Raw genomic sequence first — 22,920 nt, 5'->3', positions numbered from 1 at the left:
TGTGTACACCTTACATTTGAATGTAGCTGCCACACTGGTTAATGACCCTCTCAAACCACTACATTTTTGATGAACCCACTCAGCGCACATTGTACATTGAATGGAGTTCACTCCGACACCCTTCTTGCACACAGCACATGGCCACTTCCCAGTTCTTTCCACCTCACCACATGCTTTACCACTTGCCATCACCTTTGTCTTTCCGATATTCACCTTCAGACCTTTTGTCTCCATACATTCCTTCCACTTGTTCATCTTTTCCTTCAGTCCATCCATACTTTCCGCAATCAACACCAGATCATCTGCATACAACAACTCCCACGGTGGTATATAGGGTGATAATGATGTCATCATCATTGAAGTGGTATTCCAGCCTTAATTGGTTGAATTTAAATCCTTTGGTTTTCTCTGTAACCGCTTGGCCGATTGATGTGAAACTTTAAATGTAGGAGGGACTCCCCATGGAGTATATTTTATTGCTAACTCTGACGTCATAGGTCACATATTGCTTGCCATAGGCCATAATTGCTTGAATTGAAATCTTTATCCGAAAAATCTGAAACTTTGTATATCTGATCTGAGACCCAAGGTGAGGGAATAATGAAATTTATGTTGTACATAACCCATGCCGAGAAACCACGTGACATAATGGGGTGTATGGAAGATCCGGGTATATGGGCCATAATAGCAGTGGGTCATAATAATAGCGTGTTCAGTTAATGACGGTATTTTTGTCCAAAATGAACATGAGGCGAGTCTATGCACTCCACCTGTGCCCTTCTAGTTCATTAAGCTTTTTGTGCTCATTGTTTATGACTCCATACTTACAGAAAATGGCAACGGTAGTGATGGCACACCCTCCAGTATGCACCATGGATGCATTGATCTGAAATCGCCCTCACTTGCATAAGTAATAAATATATGGCCCTTTGTAATCCGAGAAAATACATGAACCTTCACCTAAGTCGCAGTTTTTCAAAGAGATATAGATACACCGTGTGCCACTGATCCAAAACAGTGGATCCAAAGTTTTTGTTTGTTTTTGTTTGTTTTCCATTCATAAAATCAGCTAATCTGCCTTTCACTGTAGGATGCTTGCAGGTAATATGTAGGATATACGTAAGCACCTGGGCTGAATAATAACTCGCACCTCTAATGAGAATGTGGGAGTATGACGCCATCTTTCTTTGGGTGAAAGGAATTGTCAGGAGAAAAGGAATTTTGAAGAAGTTTCTTTTTTCCAAAAAGTACACTTGAGGATTGTGGTGAATCCGTAAAAGGATTGTGGTGTTGTATTGTGGTGTCATAAAATAACACTTGAGGATTGTGGTGAATCCGTAAAAGGATTGTGGTGTTTGTATTGTGGTGTCATAAAATAACACTTGAGGATTGTGGTGAATCCGTAAAAGGATTGTGGTGTTGTATTGTGGTGTCATAAAAGAACACTTGAGGATTGTGGTGAATTCGTAAAAGGATTGTGGTGTTGTATTGTGGTATCATAAAATAACACTTGAGGATTGTGGTGAATCCGTAAAAGGATTGTGGTGTTGTATTGTGGTGTCATAAAATAACACTTGAGGATTGTGGTGAATCCGTAAAAGGATTGTGGTGTTGTATTGTGTCATAAAGAACACTTGAGGATTGTGGTGAATCCGTAAAAGGATTGTGGTGTTGTATTGTGTTGTGGCGGACACGAAAGCTCACTGGCGTGATGACATCATTCCGCGCGCCAAGTGGGCGGCGGCCACGCCCGAGGGGTAGGCGTGGCCGCGGGATATACACCGGGCACGCAGCCCGGAACGCTCCAGTGTTACAGTGGAGCTCTTGAATAAAGACTCTTACAACTTACCGCGTTGTCCACTTCCTCCTTGCTTACAAGCAGCGTGCGTAACACCACGCTTTATTGGTGACCTCCGACGTTCTGGTCAGTCGTCACTGACCACCCTAACCCGCCACAGCCATGGCAACCAACGCGGTAGCGATAAAGCTCCCCGAGTTCTGGGAAGCTCAGGCAGAGATCTGGTTCCTGCAGGCCGAAGCCCAGTTCAGGCTTCGAGGCATCACGGCGGACGAGACACGCGACTGCCACGTGGTCGCCTCCCTCGGGGCCGGCACGGCCGCCCGCGTCGTGTCGGTCCTGAGGAATCCACCGGCCGACGACAGGTACGAGGCGATCAAGCGTCTCCTCCTCGCCACGTTCGGCCTCACGGTGGACGCATGGGCCGATCGCCGCTCGGACCTCCCCGAGCTCGGTGACACGCGACCGTCGGTCCGAATGGACCATATGCTGTCACTCATGGACGACGAAACCCCGAACGCTCTATTCCGGGCGTTATTTTGATGCCAGCTGCCGGCACGAGTACGCCTCGCGTTGGCCGGTTCTGCGACAACGGAGCCCCGAGCGCTCGCGGCCGAGGCTGACAAGTTCTACGCGGCTTTGGACACGCAGGCGAGTTTCGGTGCGGCCGTAGCGGCTCCCGAGCCCGAAACTGCTGCGGGTGCCCACCCCTACTACGCGATGCACCGCGTAGCCGCTGAACCTCCTGCGGGTGCCCACCACTACGCCGAGGGGCGCCTCGTGGCGGCCGCCACGCCTCGCCCACCACCACCGCGGAAACCGCGGCCTCCGGCTTCGCCGCAAACCTGGTGCCATTTCCACGCTAGGTTCGGCCACGAGGCCCGGCAATGTCGCCCGCTGTGCTCATTCGGCAGGTCGGGAAACGCCCGGGCCGGCCCTCGGTAGTGGCACTGAGCACCGGCCGATTAAACAGCCTCCTGTACATAACGGACACCTTATCCGGGCGCCGTTACCTGTGCGACACGGGAGCACAGGTGAGTGTCATTCCCGCCGGTACGTCCGACAAGCAGTCCGTGGGCCGGGGCCCCGCGCTGCTTGCTGCCAACAGTACGCCCATTCGCACATACGGAAAACGCTGCCTTTCTCTGCGGTTCGGAGGGCAGGTTTTCCGGTGGTCGTTCGTCACTGCCGACGTGCCTATGGCACTGCTCGGCGCGGACTTCCTCTGTGCCAATGGCCTGTGGGTCGACGTAAAGCACAGAAGGCTTGTCCAGGCTGAGACGTTCAGCTCACTCGCGTGCGCGCTGCCCGCCTCGTTGAGCAGCTCACGGAGCGGCTCATCGAGCGGCTCGCCGAGTGGCTTGCTGAGCGGTTCGGTTCCGGCCAGGTTCATCTGTACGCTTCCGGCAGCGGACGAATTCACCCGCCTCCTCGCCCATTTCCCGGCCCTCACGCGACCCACCTTCTCGGCGGGGACCGTCAAGCACGGGGTGGAACATCACATCCCCACCGCCGGGCCACCTGTCTACGCCCGGGCACGCCGCCTCGAGCCGACGAAGCTCGCCCGAGCTAAAGCGTAGTTCGCTACACTGGAGCGGCTCGGCATCGTGCGGCGCTCCGAGAGTGCTTGGGCGTCGCCGCTCCACATCGTGCCCAAGCCCGGCGGGGGATGGCGACCGTGCGGGGACTACCGCCGTCTCAACGACGCCACCACCCCCGACCGCTACCCCGTCCCCCATATTCAGGACTTTTCCGCCCGCTTGGCGGGCATGTCCTTCTTTTTGAAGGTGGACCTCATACGCGGTTACCACCAGGTCCCCGTCAGGCCGGAGGACATCCCGAAGACGGCTGTCATCACGCCGTTCGGTCTTTTCGAATTTCTTCGGATGCCCTTCGGTTTGAAGAATGCAGCTCAGGCGTTCCAGCGCCTCATAGACAGCGTCTTGCGCGACTTGGATTTCGTCTACGTCTATCTGGATGATATCCTCGTCGCAAGACGCTGTCTTTGAGGCCGCATCCCGCGAAGAGCACCTACACCATCTCCGCACGCTCTTCGAACGTCTGGGCCAGCATGGCCTGATCGTGAACCCCGCCAAGTGCCGGTTCGGTGTCACTGAAATCGACTTTTTGGGGCACCGCGTCACCAAGCACGGGGCCGTCCCCCTACCGGCCAAGGTGGAGGCGGTGAAGGGGTTTCCGTGCCCCCGCACGATCAGGGGGCTCCAGGAGTTCCTGGGCATGGTAAACTTTTACCATCGGTTCCTGCCCCGCATCGCCCAGCTCCTGCGCCCCCTGCACGAGGCCCTCCGAGGGAAGCCGGGCAAAGGTGACGTTACCTGGACCGAGCAGATGGACGCGGCGTTCATGGGCGAGAAGGTCGCCTTGGCTAACGCCACCATGCTCGCGCACCCGGCGCCCGATGCACCGATCGCCTTCACCACCGACGCCTCGGACTACGCAGTGGGCGCGGTGCACGAGCAATGGGTGTGTGGAGCTTGGCAACCGCTGGCGTTCTTCAGCCGGCAGCTTCGCCCGCCCGAACGCCGGTACAGTACCTTCGACCGCGAGTTGCTCGGGCTCCACCTGGCGGTCAGGCACTTCCGCCATCTGCTCGAGGGCCGTGCGTTCACGGCCTTCGTCAACCACAAGCCACTGGTGTTCGCGATGGGCAAGGTCACCGAGCCGTGGTCGGCCCGGCAGCAGCGTCACCTCTCGGCCGTGTCCGAATACACGACGGACATCCGGCACGTTGCGGGGAAGGACAACCCGGTGGCGGATTGCCTTTCCCGGTCCGTTGCCCACGCGGTCCACCTCGGCATCGACTATGCCCGGATGGCGGCGGACCAGGCCGCCGACCCCGACGTCCAGGCCTTGCGGACCGCCGTCACGGGCCTCCGCGTCACCGAGGTGCCGTTCGACGGCGCGGGCACGGCCCTCTGGTGCGACATCTCCCTCAGGAGGCCTCGCCCCATCGTGCCCATGGGCTGGCAGCGCCAGATTTTCGACGCCATCCATGGCCTGTCCCACCCGGGCACGAGGGCCTCCCAGAGGTTGATCGCCAACAAGTTTGTCTGGCATGGCCTCCGGAAGGCCGTCCGCGGCTGGGCCAGGATGTGCCTCGCGTGCCACCGCGCGAAGGTGCACCGACACACCCAGGCCCCATTGGCCCCGTTTGCGGTGCCGGAACGTCGGTTTGACCACGTTCACGTGGACCTGGTGGGACCTCTGCCCCCCTCGCGGGGTTTCACCCACGTCCTGACCATGATGGACCGCACCACCCGGTGGCCGGAGGCCGTGCCTTTGGCGTCAACGACGGCGGCGGACGTCGTGCAGGCGCTCATCGCTACCTGGGTCGCCCGGTTCGGCGCCCCCTCGGACATCTCGTCCGACCGCGGCCCCCAGTTCACCTCGGAGCTCTGGGGGGCGGGGGCTCGGGGTCCAGCTGCACCACACCACGGCCTACCACCCCCCAGGCTAACGGCCTGTGCGAGCGGTTCCACCGCTCGTTGAAGGCCGCGCTCCGGGCGACCCTCCGCGACGACGGCTGGGTCGACAGGCTCCCCTGGGTGCTGCTGGGCCTCCGGACGGCGCCCAAGGACGACCTGCGCGCATCCGCGGCGGAGTTGGTCTTCGGGCAACCGCTGCGGGTGCCGGGCGAGTTCCTCCCCGACTCCACGGCACCATGGTCCGCGGCGCAGGAGCGCTCCGCGCTGCAGGAGACCGCCCAGAGGTTCGCGCCGGTGCCCACGGCGCACCACGGGCACCCACCTACGCACGTCGCCCCGGAGCTTCGCACCGCAGAGTACGTCTTCGTCCGGCACGACGCCCACCGGACACCACTGCGGCCCCCGTACGACGGGCCTTTCCACATGCTGGAGACCGGGGTGAAACATTTCACCTTGGACATCGGCGGCACTCCTGACCGTGTCTCCATAGACCGCCTCAAGCCGGCCCACCTCGACGTGGACCACCCACCGCCGGTGGCTCGGCCCCCGCGTCGGGGCCGCCCCCCGGCGGGCGGACCCCCGGCACCGCCCGGCCCCGCCGGCACGCCGCCCCCCGAGCCTGCACCCATCCCGGGTGCAGCCGGAGGCATCCCAGCTGGCATCCCTGCACCCCGGACGCCGCCAGTCGCCAGAGGGCGCTTCGGCCGGGTCATCCGTTTGCCCCGCAAACTGGCCCTCCAGGTGCGCGGGAATTCTGGGGGGGCGCGTGTGGCGGACACGAAAGCTCACTGGCATGATGACATCATTCTGCGCGCCAAGTAGGCGGTGGCCACGCCCGAAGGGGTAGGCATGGCCGCGGGATATACACCGGGCGCGCAGCCCGGAACGCTCCAGTGTTTTAGTGGAGCTCTTGAATAAAGACTCTTACAACTTACCGCGTTGTCCGCTTCCTCCTTGCTTACAAGCAGCGCGCGTAACACCGCGCTTCAGTGTCATAAAATAACACTTGAGGATTGTGGTGAATCTGTAAAAGGATTGTGGTGTTGTATTGTGTCATAAAATAACACTTGAGGATTGTGGTGAATCCGTAAAAGGATTGTGGTGTTGTATTGTGTCATAAAATAACACTTGAGGATTGTGGTGAATCTGTAAAAGGATTGTGGTGTTGTATTGTGATGTCAATCGTACTTTGTCATTCTTGTCATTCCTCCTTAACTTGTTAGGTTGTTTTTGTGGATTCCATCCTGACGTGTTTTTAGCCCGTCCGCCATGCAGCCGGAGATTGGGTTTGCAATCACTTCTGTGTCTCTCTGTCTGTCTGTCCAGGCCGTAACTTTTTACCATTTAAGCTTTTGTCATCAGCGTTTTAACAAAAGTTTTATGATGAGAATATGGAGAAGACAAATTAATATTTTTGTCAAAAGTTCAAAGGTCAGCATCACTTAATATCGCGCATTTTCGTCTAATTTACCTGGGATTTAAGGAATTTGCATATTTGGTCACTAAATTGGTTCACCAATCAAAAGCTAGAACCTGATTGTTTTGTTTTTTTAGATCAAAAGGTCAAAAGTCAAGGTTTCATAAAATCATCAATTTTCATCTAATTGACCTGAAATTTTAAGAATTTGCATATTGGGTCACCGAGGCCTGTTGATTTTGAGGTCGAAAAGTCAAGGTTGCCTAAAATCATCATTTTATTTCGCTGTTTTTGGCATGTTTAGCATACAGAAGAAGAAGAAGTCTGAATAAAATGCAGACACTGATCGGCTTTACATTTTCAGATCCTTTGTAGTTTCTTCTTTTATAATGTTTTTTTTTTTCTAACTTGTTAGAAAACTTTTGTTTAACTTTTGGTAGGATAGTTAGTTAGTTAACTTTTGGTAGGATAGTTCAACTGTCTCCAAGTTTCTTGCAAGTTTATCGGACATCAAATCCTTGCTCTTCCCTCGAGCCATCTGTTCTGTGGTTCCACCGAAAGGATCCGATGACTCGGTCTGTTGTCTCCACCATATTGCACATCTCCGGTCCAGTGGAACGTAGTCCTGATTGCAAGAACCAATCAAGTCTGAGCCGTTGCAGCAACTCATTGCAAGGAGCAGCTGTGGAACACTTCGGTATATTATGAAATGCTGAGCACTCTTGTCGACTTTGGCTTGTTTACGACATATTGAAAATGGAAAGAGTGCCTATAATTAAGTGAATTCTGAAACCAAGAAGTACTAGGAATCCATTGTTGGCAATTGGTGAAATCAATCTTAATCTTGGCAATACTGACAGAAAGAAGTACAAGATGTGCCAAGCAGCAGAAACTCGATCAGACAAGTAGAAATCAAACACAGAAAAGATCAGGGTTACACCGCTGATCACTTATTATTATCCCAGGGCCTTGTAATCGAATCAGGCAAATGATAAATAAGAAAGCCAATAACATTGCTGCACTCTTTAACTAACAAAAGATCATCGAGGTTAGTTTTAGCCAGCAAGAGTGAAAGTCTGACCAACACAGGAATGGCTCAATTAATAAAAACCACATTATCAATTGAAATAAGTCATTGTTGGCTGATAAGTGAAAGATGAAAGTCATCCATTTATGAATCTTTCCTCATGATTTTGAAGATCCGAGGGGCAACCCCATTGACGTATCTTTGGTCAAAACGAGCCAGTGATGCCCGTCTCCTCTCTGGGTCGGGGCTGGTTATAGGAGGATTTTGTCACTTGGTTAAGATATATCTACTTGTCATAACTCATCTAGTCTTTGTTAAAGCCCCTGTCACACCTTGACGATTTAGCCAGCGTATGCCGACGTATCAAAATTGAGTGCTGGTGTGAGTCATACGTTGGCATACGTCGGCATACGCTGGCATACGTCGGCATACGCTGGCTAAAACGTCAAGGTGTGACAGCGGCTTTAGACACCGTAGGATCTTTAACATTCGCCGGCAATCAATTGAACCAGACAGGACACATTGATGCCTCATCCTGCATGCGAAGCACCACTCCGCCAGTTTATAGTTGGCTCGACAATCAAACTCAGGCTAGACAACTCAAAGGCAAGTTCTCTCCCACTTGTGCCATCTTGTTACACATGGAAGATGTACTGATGTTGTAAAATCCTAAAAGACTGCAACGAAGAGCTAATGCCACACTTCCTCCATTCTTTACACACCAGGCCGTGCCATGCTGGACCCTTCTGTGCAAAGCAGGACATAAAGATTACAGCAATGGCGGCAATTCTGTACACAGTGGAATGCAGCACCTGATGGTGCGGTTCACTTTCTGGTGTGAAAAGGACACTCAGGACCTTTATCTCTACCATGTCTGTTTCCTTATTTATTTTTCCTTGGAACTCCAACACAAAAAAATGAATCCAACCATCAACATGTTGAACAGCATAATCACCCTTCATCATGGAGTACATTGGAGTATGGTCTGGGGGGGGTTCTGTATGGAATGAGCTAAGTGAAACAAACTGTGGAGTTGGGATACATGGGTTTTGGGGAGTAAAACGTATAGGGGAAGGTCGACAGGTGCTATTGCCCTGATCAAATTCCATGTTATCCAAACTGATCATGTACTATTGACCGCCTTAGCTCGTTAGAACTCTTTCTGGTCTGTAATGACGTGTTGACCTCTGTGTTTAAGAGCCGCTTGGGATTTCCATAATGAGCCTGGAATTCATTCACTTTCATTTGAAGGCCTTTCATATCCAAAATCGGACTGTTGAGGCATCTGTGCTCAAACAAGTGGAGCATGTCTTTCAATCCTGACAAGTCTCTCCGAAAAAACCGTCTGGATAACCCTCCTCTTTACTTTCTCAACAATCCTCTCCAAGAAGTTCTGTCGCTCAAGCTTTTGGGTCTCACTATCTGCCATGATCTTTCCTGGGAAAACCACATTTCCAAGCTGGCCTCCAAAGCCAGTCGCCGACTGGGCATTCTCCGTCATGCGAAGTCCTTCCTGGCCACTTCTGAGCTCCTCACCACATACAAAGCTTTCATCCGCAGCTCAATGGAATACTGCTCTTCAGTTTGGGCTGGTGCTCCTGCCACACACCCATCTCGGCTTCCCACTGTATAAACCAAAGTTTTCAGAATCATTGGAATCTCCCACGATGAATCTGATTCTGAGGGCCTTTCACTTGCTCACCGCAGGCAGGTTGGTGGTCTTAATGTCTTCTACCGACTCCTCTCCGGCCTTGCTCCCCCAGCTCGCTCTGGGCTCTGTCCCCCAAATATTCCTACAGGTCGCACAAGATCTGCCTGCAACCCTCTAATGGTTAAACTGCCAAAATCAAGACTTTCTGCTCACCTTCACTCCTTCATTCCTCTTTTCTCCCACCTCTGGAACAAACTCCCTCACTCTCTTCAATCCCTCTCCTCCATCCGGGTCTTTAAAGCAGCTGTCCACCACCATCTCTTATCTTCCCCCATCCAAAACCTTGATCTTTTCTATCCCCGTTAAAACACCCCAATCTCCAACTTTCAATCTCTAAGTTCTTTACTGAAATTCCTAGTGGTGTTCATTTGCTTTATACCGTGTACCCCTCCCCTCCCTCCAGCCCTCTCCCTTCCACAGATCTACCAATGTCCCTGTTCTCTACTGTTGTTGTGCTTGTGTGCTTCCCTCTCTCTCCCCCTCTTGTCTCCCCTCCCTTCATTGTATGTTTTATGTGTCTGAGCATGTTTTCATGTTTAATGTGTTGGCTCTTACACGAGGCTCGATTCTGAATACAAAAAAATATATAAACCTGCGTCAAAATGGAAGAAACGTATTTCTGGAGGGAATCGTCGTTTTCCTCCCAAGCCGCAGGCTGGAACTCGAAGTTTGGCCTTGTGGAAGTTCGTGGACCATTAAGGAAAGGTCACCTGAGACTAAGTCTGCCTTTTTAGATTTTTGCAAATTGGTGGAGTAGAAGACCAGTGAAGGGCCGCACACAACATTTTCAATAACTGCAGGATTCCATTACAGATTTTTAGATTTAATTGTGAATTCGGGAGATCACTGCCATACAGAACTGATGTGTTAATGCCCCGAATGTTTTTGAAACCTACCTTGCCTAACGTTGTGTTAGGCAATTGGCGGGTCGACATGTTGCGATGGTGATGAAAGCCTGCTTGAAACGAACAACATTTTCCTGATGTGAAAGAACGTTTTTCCTGGTGTGGAGGAACAATGTATTTACCAATGGTGGGAATCCGCACTCGCAACTTAATTTATGCGAATGTAGTGCATTTTGTTGCTGCGCCGCTATAGCGCACTACTTTTTATCGCGCCATTGGCGTGGACTTCACGTCACACCGGTATGATTTTATTGGCAAACGTGACATACAATTTCAATTTTAAATACCTTTCATCATTGATTCACTGATGTAAATCAGTCTTTTCACATAAAAATCGATCTTTTCTTTCTTCAGGCTATCTATCTACGGAAAAGACAAACTGGCCCAGAAGCTGCATTTCAAATGCGAAAACGGGCGACTTCTTTGGACAGAGGAACAAAAAGAAGCACAATTAAGAAGAAACCCAGAGAATAAGGACCCTTCTCCCTCTGCCCTGCTATTGGCATTTCCCCTCTTCCATGAGCCAAGATCATGTATAGAAAAAAATGATAAAACAGTAAAATGTGACATCAAGTCCTCAACCCCTTTCTTCTTCAAGTCTTCAAACATTCACACTCTCTTCAATCCCACTCCTCCCTCCAGGTCTATAAAACAGCTGTTCACCACCATCTCTTATCTTCCCCCATCCAAAACCTTGATCTTTTCTACCCCCGCTAATTCACCCCAGATCCACTTTTTTGAAATACCAATTTCTTTCCTGGAAGTCTGAGCAGTGTCCATGTGTTTTATACCTCCCCACCCCCCCCCCCCCCCTTTCCCACGCCTCCTCCCCCCAAGCCCTCTCCCTCCCACAGATCTCCCGCTGTCCCTGCTCTCAAATGTTGTACTTGTCACTTGTGTGCTTCCCCCATCTTATCTCCCGCTCCCTTTATTGTGTCCTATGTGTCCGTTTGTTTGTTTTTGTCATTAATGTTAGCTCTTACATGAGCCTCGATCTTGTATGCAAAAAAAAAAAGGTTCACTGCTTCCTAAAAATGATGGCAAAATTCTCCATCAGAAAGCCCCCTTCCCATTCGATGGGGTCCAAACATTCTGATTCCGACTGAGTAATGAACAGCAAGCAATCCTGAAGTTGGTCTCGCCTCTGCTCTCATCTTCGAGCTTCTTTAAATACATAATTGCACCACAATTTTATGCAACCAAACAACCTTTGTGGGCACGTTCTCAACAAGCGACCGCAAGTCACGGTGCCGTTTTGAAGATGAAACGGCGATTAAACAACAAAACGAACCAACTATTTCTCTATGTCGGAGTCTTCTATCTGTTCGCAAGTGTATGTTATGGTAATATTATGTCTGAAGCCTCAGCCGGTTCCTTAGGAAAGCATAAAGCTGGCAGCAAGCTAACGACCACTCGAAACCCATAACCAAATGTGAATGAACATTTAATTGGATGTCTGTCTCCACCTCATTTGAGCAATCTCGTACTGCGAGAAGGTCCTTCATTAGACGTGACACTTGGGACCTCAATTGGCTGAAGTCATTTGATTTGAAAATCTTCTTCTCCTCCAATAGGAGGAATCCTATTAACTGGTACAATGTTGGGGCTGTCTCATGATCAACGGGCTCAAGTGTTCTTTTTGGAAAAAGCTCTTCACAATTCCTTTTCTCTAGACAATCCTTTTGCCCAAAGAAAGATGGCGTCACACTCCCACAATCCCACATTCTCATTAGAGGTGCGAGTTATTATTCAGCCCAGGTGCTCGCGTACATCCGACATCTTACCTGTAACTATCCTATAGTGAAAGGCAGATGAGCTGATTTTGTGAATGGAAGACGAGCAAAAACAGGTTACCCTCCCCTGTTTTGGCTTATTGGCAAATGGTGTATCAGTCTCTCTTTGAAAAGCTGCGACTTGGTGCAGGTTCATGAATTTGCTCAGATAATAAGGGGCCATATGTTTATTACGTATGCAAGTGATGGCGATTTCAGATCAATGCGTCCATAGTGCATACTGGAGGGTGTGGACGTCCAAAAATTCCGCAACATATGTGTACGTAATAAGTAGATGTGCCTAAGTGTAAACCGCCAAAACGAAATGGCTCTTGACATTTCGAGGAGCAACTTGCATCTTCTCCAAACAAAGTGGAAGATTATTGTCCATCACGTTTTACGGAACATTGATTAAATTGTGTTAGTTCACTAGACACTTTTAATTATTGCTTACTGGGGAGAAATGGTGTATTCATATGGGACCTCGGGGAATATGGACCCCAAAGTAAGCAAGCAACTCAAAGCCAAATAAATATTACTTTGCAGTATATTTGGGGGTGTTTTCATGATTTTTCTTCTGGGTCTGTGGTTACTCGGGGTGTTCTTTCTTTCTTGCATATGGCGGACAAGAAATTCGAATCAAATGCTTAACGTTTCGTATATTGACTGAGAGCCCATCGACCGGGGGAAGGTTCGAAGGAGGAAAGTCCTTCAAGGATCGATGTCACCGATACTGTTAGTTGAGCTTCTTTAATCAATTCACCTCCTTGAATATGACCTACAGCTTTAGGCAACTAAGTGCATCATTCGATTAGCTCCTTGAATGTTGCAGACACTTTGACACCCTTGAGAACACCATTTTGATGAAGTTATTTATTTATTTATTGTTGCTCATTATTTTGAAAACTGCTAAGATATCGAGACAACTCTCAATAAAACGAAATACTGTGCAGGTTGTTCAAGTTTCCACATCCAAATGTAAATAATTCCAAGAACTGGTCCTTTCACCTTTCACTCACTTTTCACTTTTTCACTTTTCACTTTCAACCTTTCACTCACTCACTGCAGGCAGGTTGTTGGTCTTTCTGTCTTCTACCGGCTCCTCTCCGGCCTTGCTCCCCCAACTCTCTCTGTGCTCTGTCCCCGAAAATTTCCAACAGGTCGCACAAGGTCTGCCAGCAACCCTCTTATGGTGAAACTGCCAAAATCTAGGCTCTCTGCTCACCTTCACTCTTTCATTCCTCTTTTCTCCTGCCTCTGGAACAAACTCCCTCACTCTCTTCAATCCCACTCCTCCCTCCAGGTCTTTAAAACAGCTGTTCACCACCATCTCTTGTCTTCCCCCATCCAAAACCTTGATCTTTTCTACCCCCGTTAATTCACCCCAGATCCACTTTTTTGAAATTCCGACTTCTTTCCTGGAAGTCCTAGCAGTGTCCATGTGTTTGTTACCTCTCCCACTCCCCCCCACTCATCCCCCCTTTCCACGCCTCCTCCCCCCAAGCCCTCTCCCTCCCACAGATCTCCCGATGCCCCTGCTCTCCATCTTGTTCTCCCACTCCCTTTATCATGTTTTATGTTTTATGTGTCAGTTTGTCTTTTTGTGATCAATGTTAGCTCTTACATGAGCCTCGATCTTGTATACAAAAAAAAACAAAAAAAACTGGTATGTTACTCTTCCATGAGCCTCGACACCTGTATTTCAATAAGCATTTTCAATGACACTGTGCTGGAGTCACGAATTGTGTATTGCATTTTTTAATCTACAATTTTTGCTCTGGGTATCAAAACCCTCCTGCTCACCATTCCCTCCGCTGCCCCCAATGTGAACACCCGGGCTACAACATTTATTATGACGTTGTCGCCTCTCACATTTCAAGATTTTTCATCGTTATGTCCACCACCGAAGGTGGGTGGAGGTTATCTTTTCACTCCTATCTGGGTTGTTTATCTGTCTGTTTGTCTGTCTGTCTGTGCGCAGGATATGTCAAAAAAGTTATGGACTTGCTGGACATGTTGGGAGTGCGATAAGAAGGAACTGTCCAGATTTTGGAAAAGTTCCGGATCTGGATCTGAATCAAAGAATCTTTAGCGATTCTTCACCATTGAGAAATGGGGCCAAAAGTGATATATAGCATGATATCTCAAAAAGTTGTGGACAAGTTATGACAAAACTGGGTGGATGAGTTGGGTAAGTGACAAGAACAAGCCATTTTGATTTTAGTTCAGGTCCGGATCCAGATACGGCCTATCGGTGGGATACAAAACGTAAACTGTTCAGCCTAGCTGACCATTCTAGTTTCCTGCTCGAATGATTCATTTCAGAATTGGCTGGACAGGTATCCCAGAGGCTATGGCTTCAAATATGGCTGAAGGGAGCAGTATTAAGGATTCAGATTTGAATCCTCTGGAAAACTAGGTTGTTATTTCAGGAGAATCTGCAATGTGGTGAATTAGGTGGCTCACTAATGCCTTTCAGGAAGGGGACCACCCGCCTTCTTCCTTCGTATGCAGCATTGGGCCCTGCATGTGAAATACCAGGATGAATGGTTGTAGCTGTGTCGATATTTGGACCTCGGGTGGACAGCTCAGAGGCAATTGTGCGTATCTCTAGGTATCCTGCCTGCCCAGGTTAATCTTCCTGTCCCACTGAGGTGTGGTCTACATGCTGTGCCAAGCACATCATGGTCGACTATGAAGTGCTCTCAAGGCAAATTGATATGAGTACAGTACTTCTTCTTCTTTCGTATACAGCAATGGCTGCGGGTGCCAAAGTCGTGATAAACAAGGCAGGTTTATCTAACGTCGTCTGCACAGAGGAAAGCGGCAGAGAACGATGCGGGTTGCTCGGCTGGATTAGATGCTGCGGTCCTGACCATGCCTGCCCGCAGGGACTGCCCTTCATCATTGTCAGCTCTCATGTTCGCCGAGCGATTTCGTCAAGCTGCCGCACATGCTCTCTCGTTCAAACATCTTGTATGCAATTCACTGCGGAATGATGAATTCCCCAATAAACATTCGCAATTTAAAGGCACACGGCTCTGCAGAGGAGCGAGTGCTGTTGAGGCGAAGCAGATTCTGCCCGAGAACCTTTCGGGAATCTTGCACAGAAGTGGTTACATTTTACAGAAGGACTGGCTACTCAAACAGTAGAATGCTAGACTCTGTCAAAACCAGCCTGACAATTGGAGTTGTTTATCAATGGAAGGTTGTCTCAATGAAACCAAAATTGCCCTGCAGCTTCCAATTTTACCTTTGTGTTATGGTGATGTAGGGTAAAGATTATTATTACAAGTGATGGTAAAGATTTATGCTTGGGCTATGTAGGCCTTGCAGATGTTGCTGAATTTTCCCATTGAAAAATGCCAACCAGGTCTATGTCTGAGGCCCACACAGCTTTGCAGCTGTCAGGTGTGAAATCACCACAGAAGGCCCAGGCAGCTGTACCTTGACTGGAACCGTGCGAACACTGAGGCCTGTGTGAGCCCAGGCCTTGTGTACAGTCTGCGCCCTAAGCTGGGAATATGGGCTAAGGTTATACAAAGCTTTGAGAAATACACAGAACTCGCTTCACCGGCGTACGTCCTCACATTACGCCGATTCATCAAATCCCGACCATTCATTGAAAAGGTGGCTGGTTCGGTGTCGGTTACCCATTCGGCGGCTCAACCAAAACTGCCCTCGTGAATCTGAGCTTCGCGAACGCGTGCGGCCTTCCTGGTGCCTGCACGATTTCACGACCGCAGAGTGCTGTCAGGATGAAATCAAGGCACCTTTAAATTCAAAGTCGGGTCCCATTCCAAAAACTTCTGGAAGGGATTTGGTTGTCCCCAAAGAGCCGACCTAAGCCTGCAGGCCCAAATACAGATTCCGGAGGCTTGTCAGTTCTCGTTATTGTGCTTGCAATTAGCCAAGAGTTACACTTTTAAAATGGGGGTCAATTTCATTTCGAAGGGACATGTGAGTAAATAAGATCTTTTTGAAACGTGAATTGCCGTCTTGTTGTCGGGCCTGTTATAGCTACGGTAAGTCTGAGTTTTCTAGTCTTGGGAGAAGGGGTTTGAAACATCCATGAGGCAGGCCTCAGTCGATGAACTCTTCTATCGAAACTATTAACAGGATAGTGAATTTATTATGTTGGGCTGTGAAGATACCAAACGTGATGCGATCCGCTACGTCGACTTGCATGAAGAATGTCTCCAGAAATATGTGAACGTAAATATCAGTAAATTATTTTGGGCCTCAGGCCTCAAGTTGATGCGTGGCCATTTTGTAATTTATAAGCAGTGTGGAGATAAAACAGGCCAACCAAAGGCTTACTGGCCAGACAAAGCCTGCTCTGAGCTACGGCTGTTTTCGGTCTCCGTTTGCAAATCAAAAGGAACGATTCAGGCCTACTTTGATTGGACCATGTCAGCCCGCATGCCTCAACTTCCGGCCTGTCGCGTTTCATCATGATCACGCCCCCCAGGCAACGAACTTGTACTGAAGTTTGTGAACATAAAATACAGAATGGTTGTTAAATCCACAGCCGAGCAAAACTCAATTTACGCGTTATCGAGTACGACGCGACACAGTGAGGACGTAAAGCCCAAATCGAAGAGTTCAAGCTACTTCATATGAGGAAACATCTGGAACGAGACCATTTCTGGATGCAATATCCATGAGGCAGGCCTCAGTCAATGAACTCTTAAATTATTGCAAATCCTTTAGGAAAAAGAATCCTGCTTTTGTTTTTATATTCCTTTTGCACATCATGTCGGCATCATTCAACCTTGAATCTGTTGTTTTAGAAAATATGTTCTTCGTCCTAGTCTACGACAGGCCGACCTTTGTGTTTGAGCTTGTGTCCAGCTTGTTCACCCCCTGTAATCTTCCTGCGGCGACCCTATCATCTCATTCCTCCCCATCGCCCATTCTTTCTCCAAGTGTCCCATTACCCTGCGGCTGGTGCGTTCCCCTGCTTTACAACTGCTTTCTTTCTGTTCTGTTCTATGTTCTAACTCTTCCACAAGACCCAACTTTACATCCAAAAGAAAAACCTTTCAAATACTAGGGCAGCATCTATCAGTGTTGTGCAAAATAATCCCATTGCAAATGATCTGTTGCCCAAGGATTGTGAAATTCCACGTTTCTAGGAGTTGCATCATGTTGTAAGATTATTACATTGATAAAATAATTGGCAAACAAATGTTTTTTTCTCAAAGTCTTTTTCCTTTTGAGCCTCTTGGTGGAGCCTCATAAGTGCAGCCTCATGGGCTTTTGCAACATTTAGTTTGGAGATGAATCTTTACATCTGCATAGAGAGTGACAATTCTGTTTGGCCAGGCAATTGGATGACTCGTACGTGGTCTTTTGCTTGCGGGCATCGCCGGACGGATTTTGAGAGGGGGATGAGTGAAACTCTGTAATCCTGCAGGAAACATGCAAATGGCTACCAGAACTCCAAACTCTGACCTTCTCAAAGTGAGCAGTCATGTCAAGGCCGGCGTTCAGATGTTATTACAGCCCACGGGCACTTTCGTTAAAGAAACAGTGGATTTATACCTGGTCACTTCAAATGGGTCCAGTGTAAAGAAAGATACTGAAATGCCACGGCCTGTTTTGTGTCACACAACGTAAGACATACAAATTCTTACCGTGGAAGCATCAACTAAGTAATTTTATTGAATTGGGGATGTGTATTCTTAGCAGGTCGGTCCTGATAATCTTCTATGATTGCACATTACATTGTCGCAGACACGGCCAGGATAACATTGAAACCCCGGTGTGTCGATCAAAAGGCTGTCTCCAGCACGCCTCTGGCCGGATCTTCACGCCCAGAGTCGATTTACCATACCTGTGAGGTGAATGAAGCAAATGGGAAACCGTGCCGGTGGCTGGTTATTAATTGGCCAAGTGAACGAGTGTTATGTGACACACCAATTAATAACTTGGGCCAATTACCGCAGGAGCACTGACTCAGATCAAATCCAAGCAGGATAAATGAAGACGCGATATCAACTTTTTCATCGATTTATTACACAAGCAGGAAATTGGCAGAAGAAATGGCGGATGGGGAATTTAAACTGGGAATGGCAGGAGAAATTAGGAAAGGCTCTGCAAGCAATATTCACAAATATACAAGCATTATGCATTCCCAGTATCCCCTACACGATATAACCGCCATCAGGTCCTTAAAACAATTAGTTAGCACCTCAAAGCAACTGGATCCAGACACCAAAAGACATGAGAGAAAGTGTGGGAAAACGGGGTGAGAAATAATGGTGAGAAAGAGGTAGTGAGGGAGCTTCTATACACACCGACGCATCTTCCACAACCCGGCTGTGATTATGGTTGCCCCAATGCTCGACGGTTCAGGTTCGCCTCCTGCGCACTCTCTCAGATTCCTCTCTCCACTCCGTCAGCTGCGTCTCATCTTTTATTGACTCTCTCCCTCTCATCTCACAGCTACCAGGCCCCCCCCAATGGTCCAGGCATACAGGGACGCCCCCCCCCCTCCCACCGCCTGCCTTGGTGGTGATTGGCTGAGTCTCCACATCGCATCGCAGTTTGATTGGGCAAAAGGGGGCCTGTGCTAAAGTTCTGTCTGAGAGAGGGGAGGGGCATGAACTTGCCGCTCACCTGTCAAGGGTGATGGAATTGCTTCGTTTGAATGGGAGGTAGATGAGGCAGTGGCCTTGGGAGGACTGCAACAAATTTTCCGCTAAGGAAAAGGGCGCGAGAATTAATTGTTGCGCCATGTGTATGTGCTGGCGAGAAATGATTCGAGTTGAGAATGTACAGAAAGGAAAGTAAATAAAGTTATTCAAAACTCACATTCACAACCTCTTCATCTTGTTGACGGACAGGGAGCCAGAAGCTTGTCAGTGGATAGTTTCCCTTTTATTTATTTATTTAGTTATTGTTATACATGGTCTAGACTCGTGGAAGAGCTAGGCCACAGAACCGATCAGGGCACAACATAACAAAGGGAACATCAGGAGAAAGGGGAAACGCCAATGTCTATCTATATAAATAAAAATGAAATGTATGGTCTGTCCGTGAAGATGTGAAGTCGTCCGCAAAGCCTCGGTATATGTCTCTTAATTACGTACTGTTTGAATGTCAGTTGCCCTTGACTACACGTACGTCTATGAATTACGTACTATTGGAACATACCTTTAAAACCTTTCGACCCTTTAAACTGCTGAGACCCCTTAGACCTTTGAAGACCCTTCAGACGCTGTTACACATTTACGTCCTATAGACCCCTGAGACTCAATACCTTAAGACCCTCAAAGGCTCCTCAAACCATTGAGGCTCACAAGACCATTAATTCCGTTAAACACCCTTAAGACCCTCAAAACCCCGAAGACCCTCAATACCTTCTAAGACCTCCTAAGACCCCAAGACCCTTAAGACCCGAAAGACCCTTTCGACCCCTAATACTCTCAAGACCACTAAGGCCTTTAAGACACATAGGACCCGAGACCCTTAAAACCCTTAGGGCCCTTAAGATCCTTGAGACCCTAAAGAACCCTTAGGCATTAAAACCACAAAGTCCTTGTAGATCATTTAGACCCCATTAGACCCATGAACACCCTTAGTCCCCTAAGACACTATAGACCCATTACAACCCTAAAAAACCTAATATCACTGTACATAGACCCGCAAAACCCTTTATACCCATTTTACCTTTAAGACCCTTTCACCACCTTTAAACCCCTTCACCATTTAAAGCTTTTATACTCTTTAGACCCTTAGAACCTTTGGACCCCATAGATTTCTCGACCTTTACACCCCGAAGTCCCTTGACTCCTTTTAGATCCCTTCGACCTTAACACCATTTGGACCCCTTACACCCTTCAGACATGTTAGACAGTTTAGACCCATGACCATTTAAAGCTTTAGACCCCTTAGACCTTTTTACACCCTTCCTTTTTAGACACGTATCTATGCCTTTAGACCTCCTAGAGACCTAGACATTTACATGCTTGGAGATTAGACCCTTTCGACCACTTCGATCCTTTAATTAGACCCTAACTACCATTAGAACGTACCATTTGGACCTTTAGACCATCTAAAACCTTTTAGGATTACACCACACAAACATCTAAAGTCTTCTTGTAAAATCCAGACTATACTTTTTTTCAGCAAGTAATGCGTAAACTTTACTCCTCCAGGGGTGGCCACTCTGCTAATACAGAACTGTACTAAAATAAAACGGTTAAACTCTCTCTGTTGTTGAATCCTTTAAAACGCATTCATTCATTTCATTCTGGTCTAAAGGTTACATTATTAATTCTGGTGTCCCGTGTACCAGCATGAGTTGGTGGACCCGTGGACGTGAAAGACCCCACCATGCAGGCTTTTGGAAAATAGCATGTCATTGTGTGCCTGTACCATGGCCAATCGATATAATATACCATATAATGGACAAATGAACACGTGCGGGGCGAAACTCCGCGTGGGACGAGCCCTTTAAACTTGCCCGTGACTCGGTCACGTTTCTTTGTTTACGTCGCCACGGCGCGACGTCACGGCGCGTCCAGATCCCTTGGTGACGGAGCGAGCCGACCAATCACCGTGCGCCGCTACGATGACGTTTCGATAACAGGCGTGTCCAGCGAATGAGGCTTCGCCGTGCCCTGGGTATTTAATCCAAACGCAACGTGTTGGCGTTTCATTCATGGAGCAAGCACAGTGCGTGTTTCACGTGTTTAGATAGATAGATAGATAGAAAGGACAGGAAATAACAGGAACGTAAGCCTCAGAGCCATGTCGTCTCAAGTGTCTCGAGTGCGGCGGACAGCGTCGCCACCGCAGCAGAACCGGCCGCAGCCGCTGCGCGCCACGGTGCCGTTCCAGCTGAGGCACGGCGCGGCGAGCCCCGGCCGGCCGAGCGCCGCACCGGGCCCTCAGAAACTCGCCGCGTCTCCGTCTCCCACACCGGAGCACCGCGCTCGCCATTCACGGCGATCTCCCGAGCTGCGCGGTTCGCCCGAGCGCCGGAGCCCCAACTCGCCCGTGTGCAAAGGTGCTTGTCCGTGAGTGTGTGAGCGCGACACCCCGACGTCCCTTCACGGTTACACAATCACCTCAGCGCCGTGTACGAGCCGTGCCTGGTCGTAAAAATTAATTGCGGGACGAGGAATGAAATGAATAAACTCCACGTTCACTCGGCCTCGTCGTCCGCGGCTCCGTCCACGCGTTGCTTCCATTACACGTAACGCTCTTGCTGCCTCCACTTCCGAGCACAACGCGAACAAAGGCTCGCAGCGCTGGATGTCTGTCTGATTGTCTGTCGCCGTGTCTGCTTGTTGTCTGTCGCCGTTCACCCCCGGCCCCCTTGGCTGTCCCATAGCCAGTCTCTCTCTCTCTCTTGTTCGGTGCCCTTTCCTTTGCTGCCATTCCCCATCCTGGCTCGCTGCCTCTTGGCTCATCGCCTCGTTCCCTGAACTCCCAAAGCAGAACTGTTGTGCTTTGTACAAGGATATGTATTCTCTTGTCTCTCGATCCTAACGGTTGTTTCCCTTTATAGCACCATTGTGTCTGTGTGCCCACTCTAGCTCGTACAGTCCAATGGATGCAGATGTACGGTACAAAGTGATCCATGTTGGGGGGGGGGGGGGGGGGGGGGGTTGGGGTGGATTTTCCGATAATTATCCCCTCTTATCCCCCACTTAATTTTTTTTTGGGGGGGGGGGGGGGGGGTTGCTACCAAGCGATCTTTGTACGAAATGCTCTTTAGGTCTTAGCCCAACCCATCATACCACCCCACAATATCATCTAAACCCACACCCACATCTCCTCTCTTGCCCCCCCCCCCCCCAAACCCCTTTCCTTACCACCTTCCACTTTCCAGCTTCACATGCTCGACCTCCACCTCCTCCATCACTCCATCACTCCATCCCCTTGCACCTCCTCCATCACTATAAGCTTTGTGCATGAAGTGTCTAAACCACCGACGATTGAGAGCGAGGGTTCGCAGGAGTTGAGATGGAGAAAGGCTTCGCATGGACGAGCGAGCACATTCCTTTGTGCTGCCTTGTCCGGCTGATGAGGGAGTAACTGCTGGTCGGTCATTTCGGGAGATGTGGTGCGGAGCAGCCGTGGAGGTCGGTTCAAAGTATCCGGCCAAGATGGGCAGATAATGATGTGCGTATGAATTGGCAGTTGTGACATCCACTTGCTGGCTTTGTGGCCTGCGGAGGCCCCAGTGAGGGTGATCTGTGGTTGACACTTGCTGTTGGTTGTAGGTCCCATAAGGAGGTGTCTGTGCAAGTGCAGACGTGAATGTGTCCTTCTCTGAGCTGTCTATAGCAGACTGTACAGGGTTGAGAATGACTCCGTCCGACTGCAAGCCAAACACTGCTCGGTGTTATTGATGAGGCCTGAGATGAGATCTCGGATTGGTGTTGAGTGGGTTTAAAATGGCTCGCTGGATCTACCGAGGGGACTTGTTAAGTCTCCTTCATAACTGGTCTGTTTGTCTTGAACAGAAGGACATCTGTGAGTGGCGTTCCGAGTACATGAGAGCAGAGGTGATTAATGGCAGACCAGTCTGTCTCTCGCGTAGTTGTGCTTATTGTGTCCAACTTTGAATCCGAATAAGCCATTGCCAACTCCATACCTTGGAATAAAGCTTCTTCTTTTAGGGTCTCAATAAGGTACTGACCCTTGCAAAGCACCCTCTTGCTGAGGCTTTATGAGTGGTGCATTGTCTCTGCTTTTGGAAGCCGCACGAAAACACTTCTCTTGGGATTACGCTTGCCGGAAACTGATATTCCACGATAAATTGGGCCTGGTTCACCACACTGCCATGTTTGGGGTGTGCTGTGCTCCACTGCTCTGCCTGCATG

At 49.5% G+C, this 22,920-nt stretch overlaps 1 protein-coding gene across 1 annotated transcript in view; it reads left to right on the top strand.

The window, feature by feature from the left end:
- The first annotated feature begins 20,743 nt into the window (after nt 1-20,743).
- Nucleotides 20,744-22,920, top strand: part of LOC137438002 (protein FAM117B) — a 162,015-nt gene continuing 159,838 nt past the window's right edge. Inside the window, exon 1 of the mRNA XM_068132842.2 lies at nt 20,744-21,095. Coding sequence (XP_067988943.1) covers nt 20,837-21,095 — 259 coding nt within the window. The 5' untranslated portion in view covers nt 20,744-20,836. The remainder of the gene's footprint in view (nt 21,096-22,920) is intronic.

The sequence above is a fragment of the Myxine glutinosa genome, chromosome 12 (assembly GCF_964187855.1).
Source record: "Myxine glutinosa chromosome 12, kmMyxGlut1.1, whole genome shotgun sequence".
NCBI lineage: Eukaryota > Metazoa > Chordata > Myxini > Myxiniformes > Myxinidae > Myxine > Myxine glutinosa.
The sequence above is the reverse complement of the archived record's forward strand: the minus strand, read 5'-3'. Positions and strand labels throughout refer to the sequence as shown.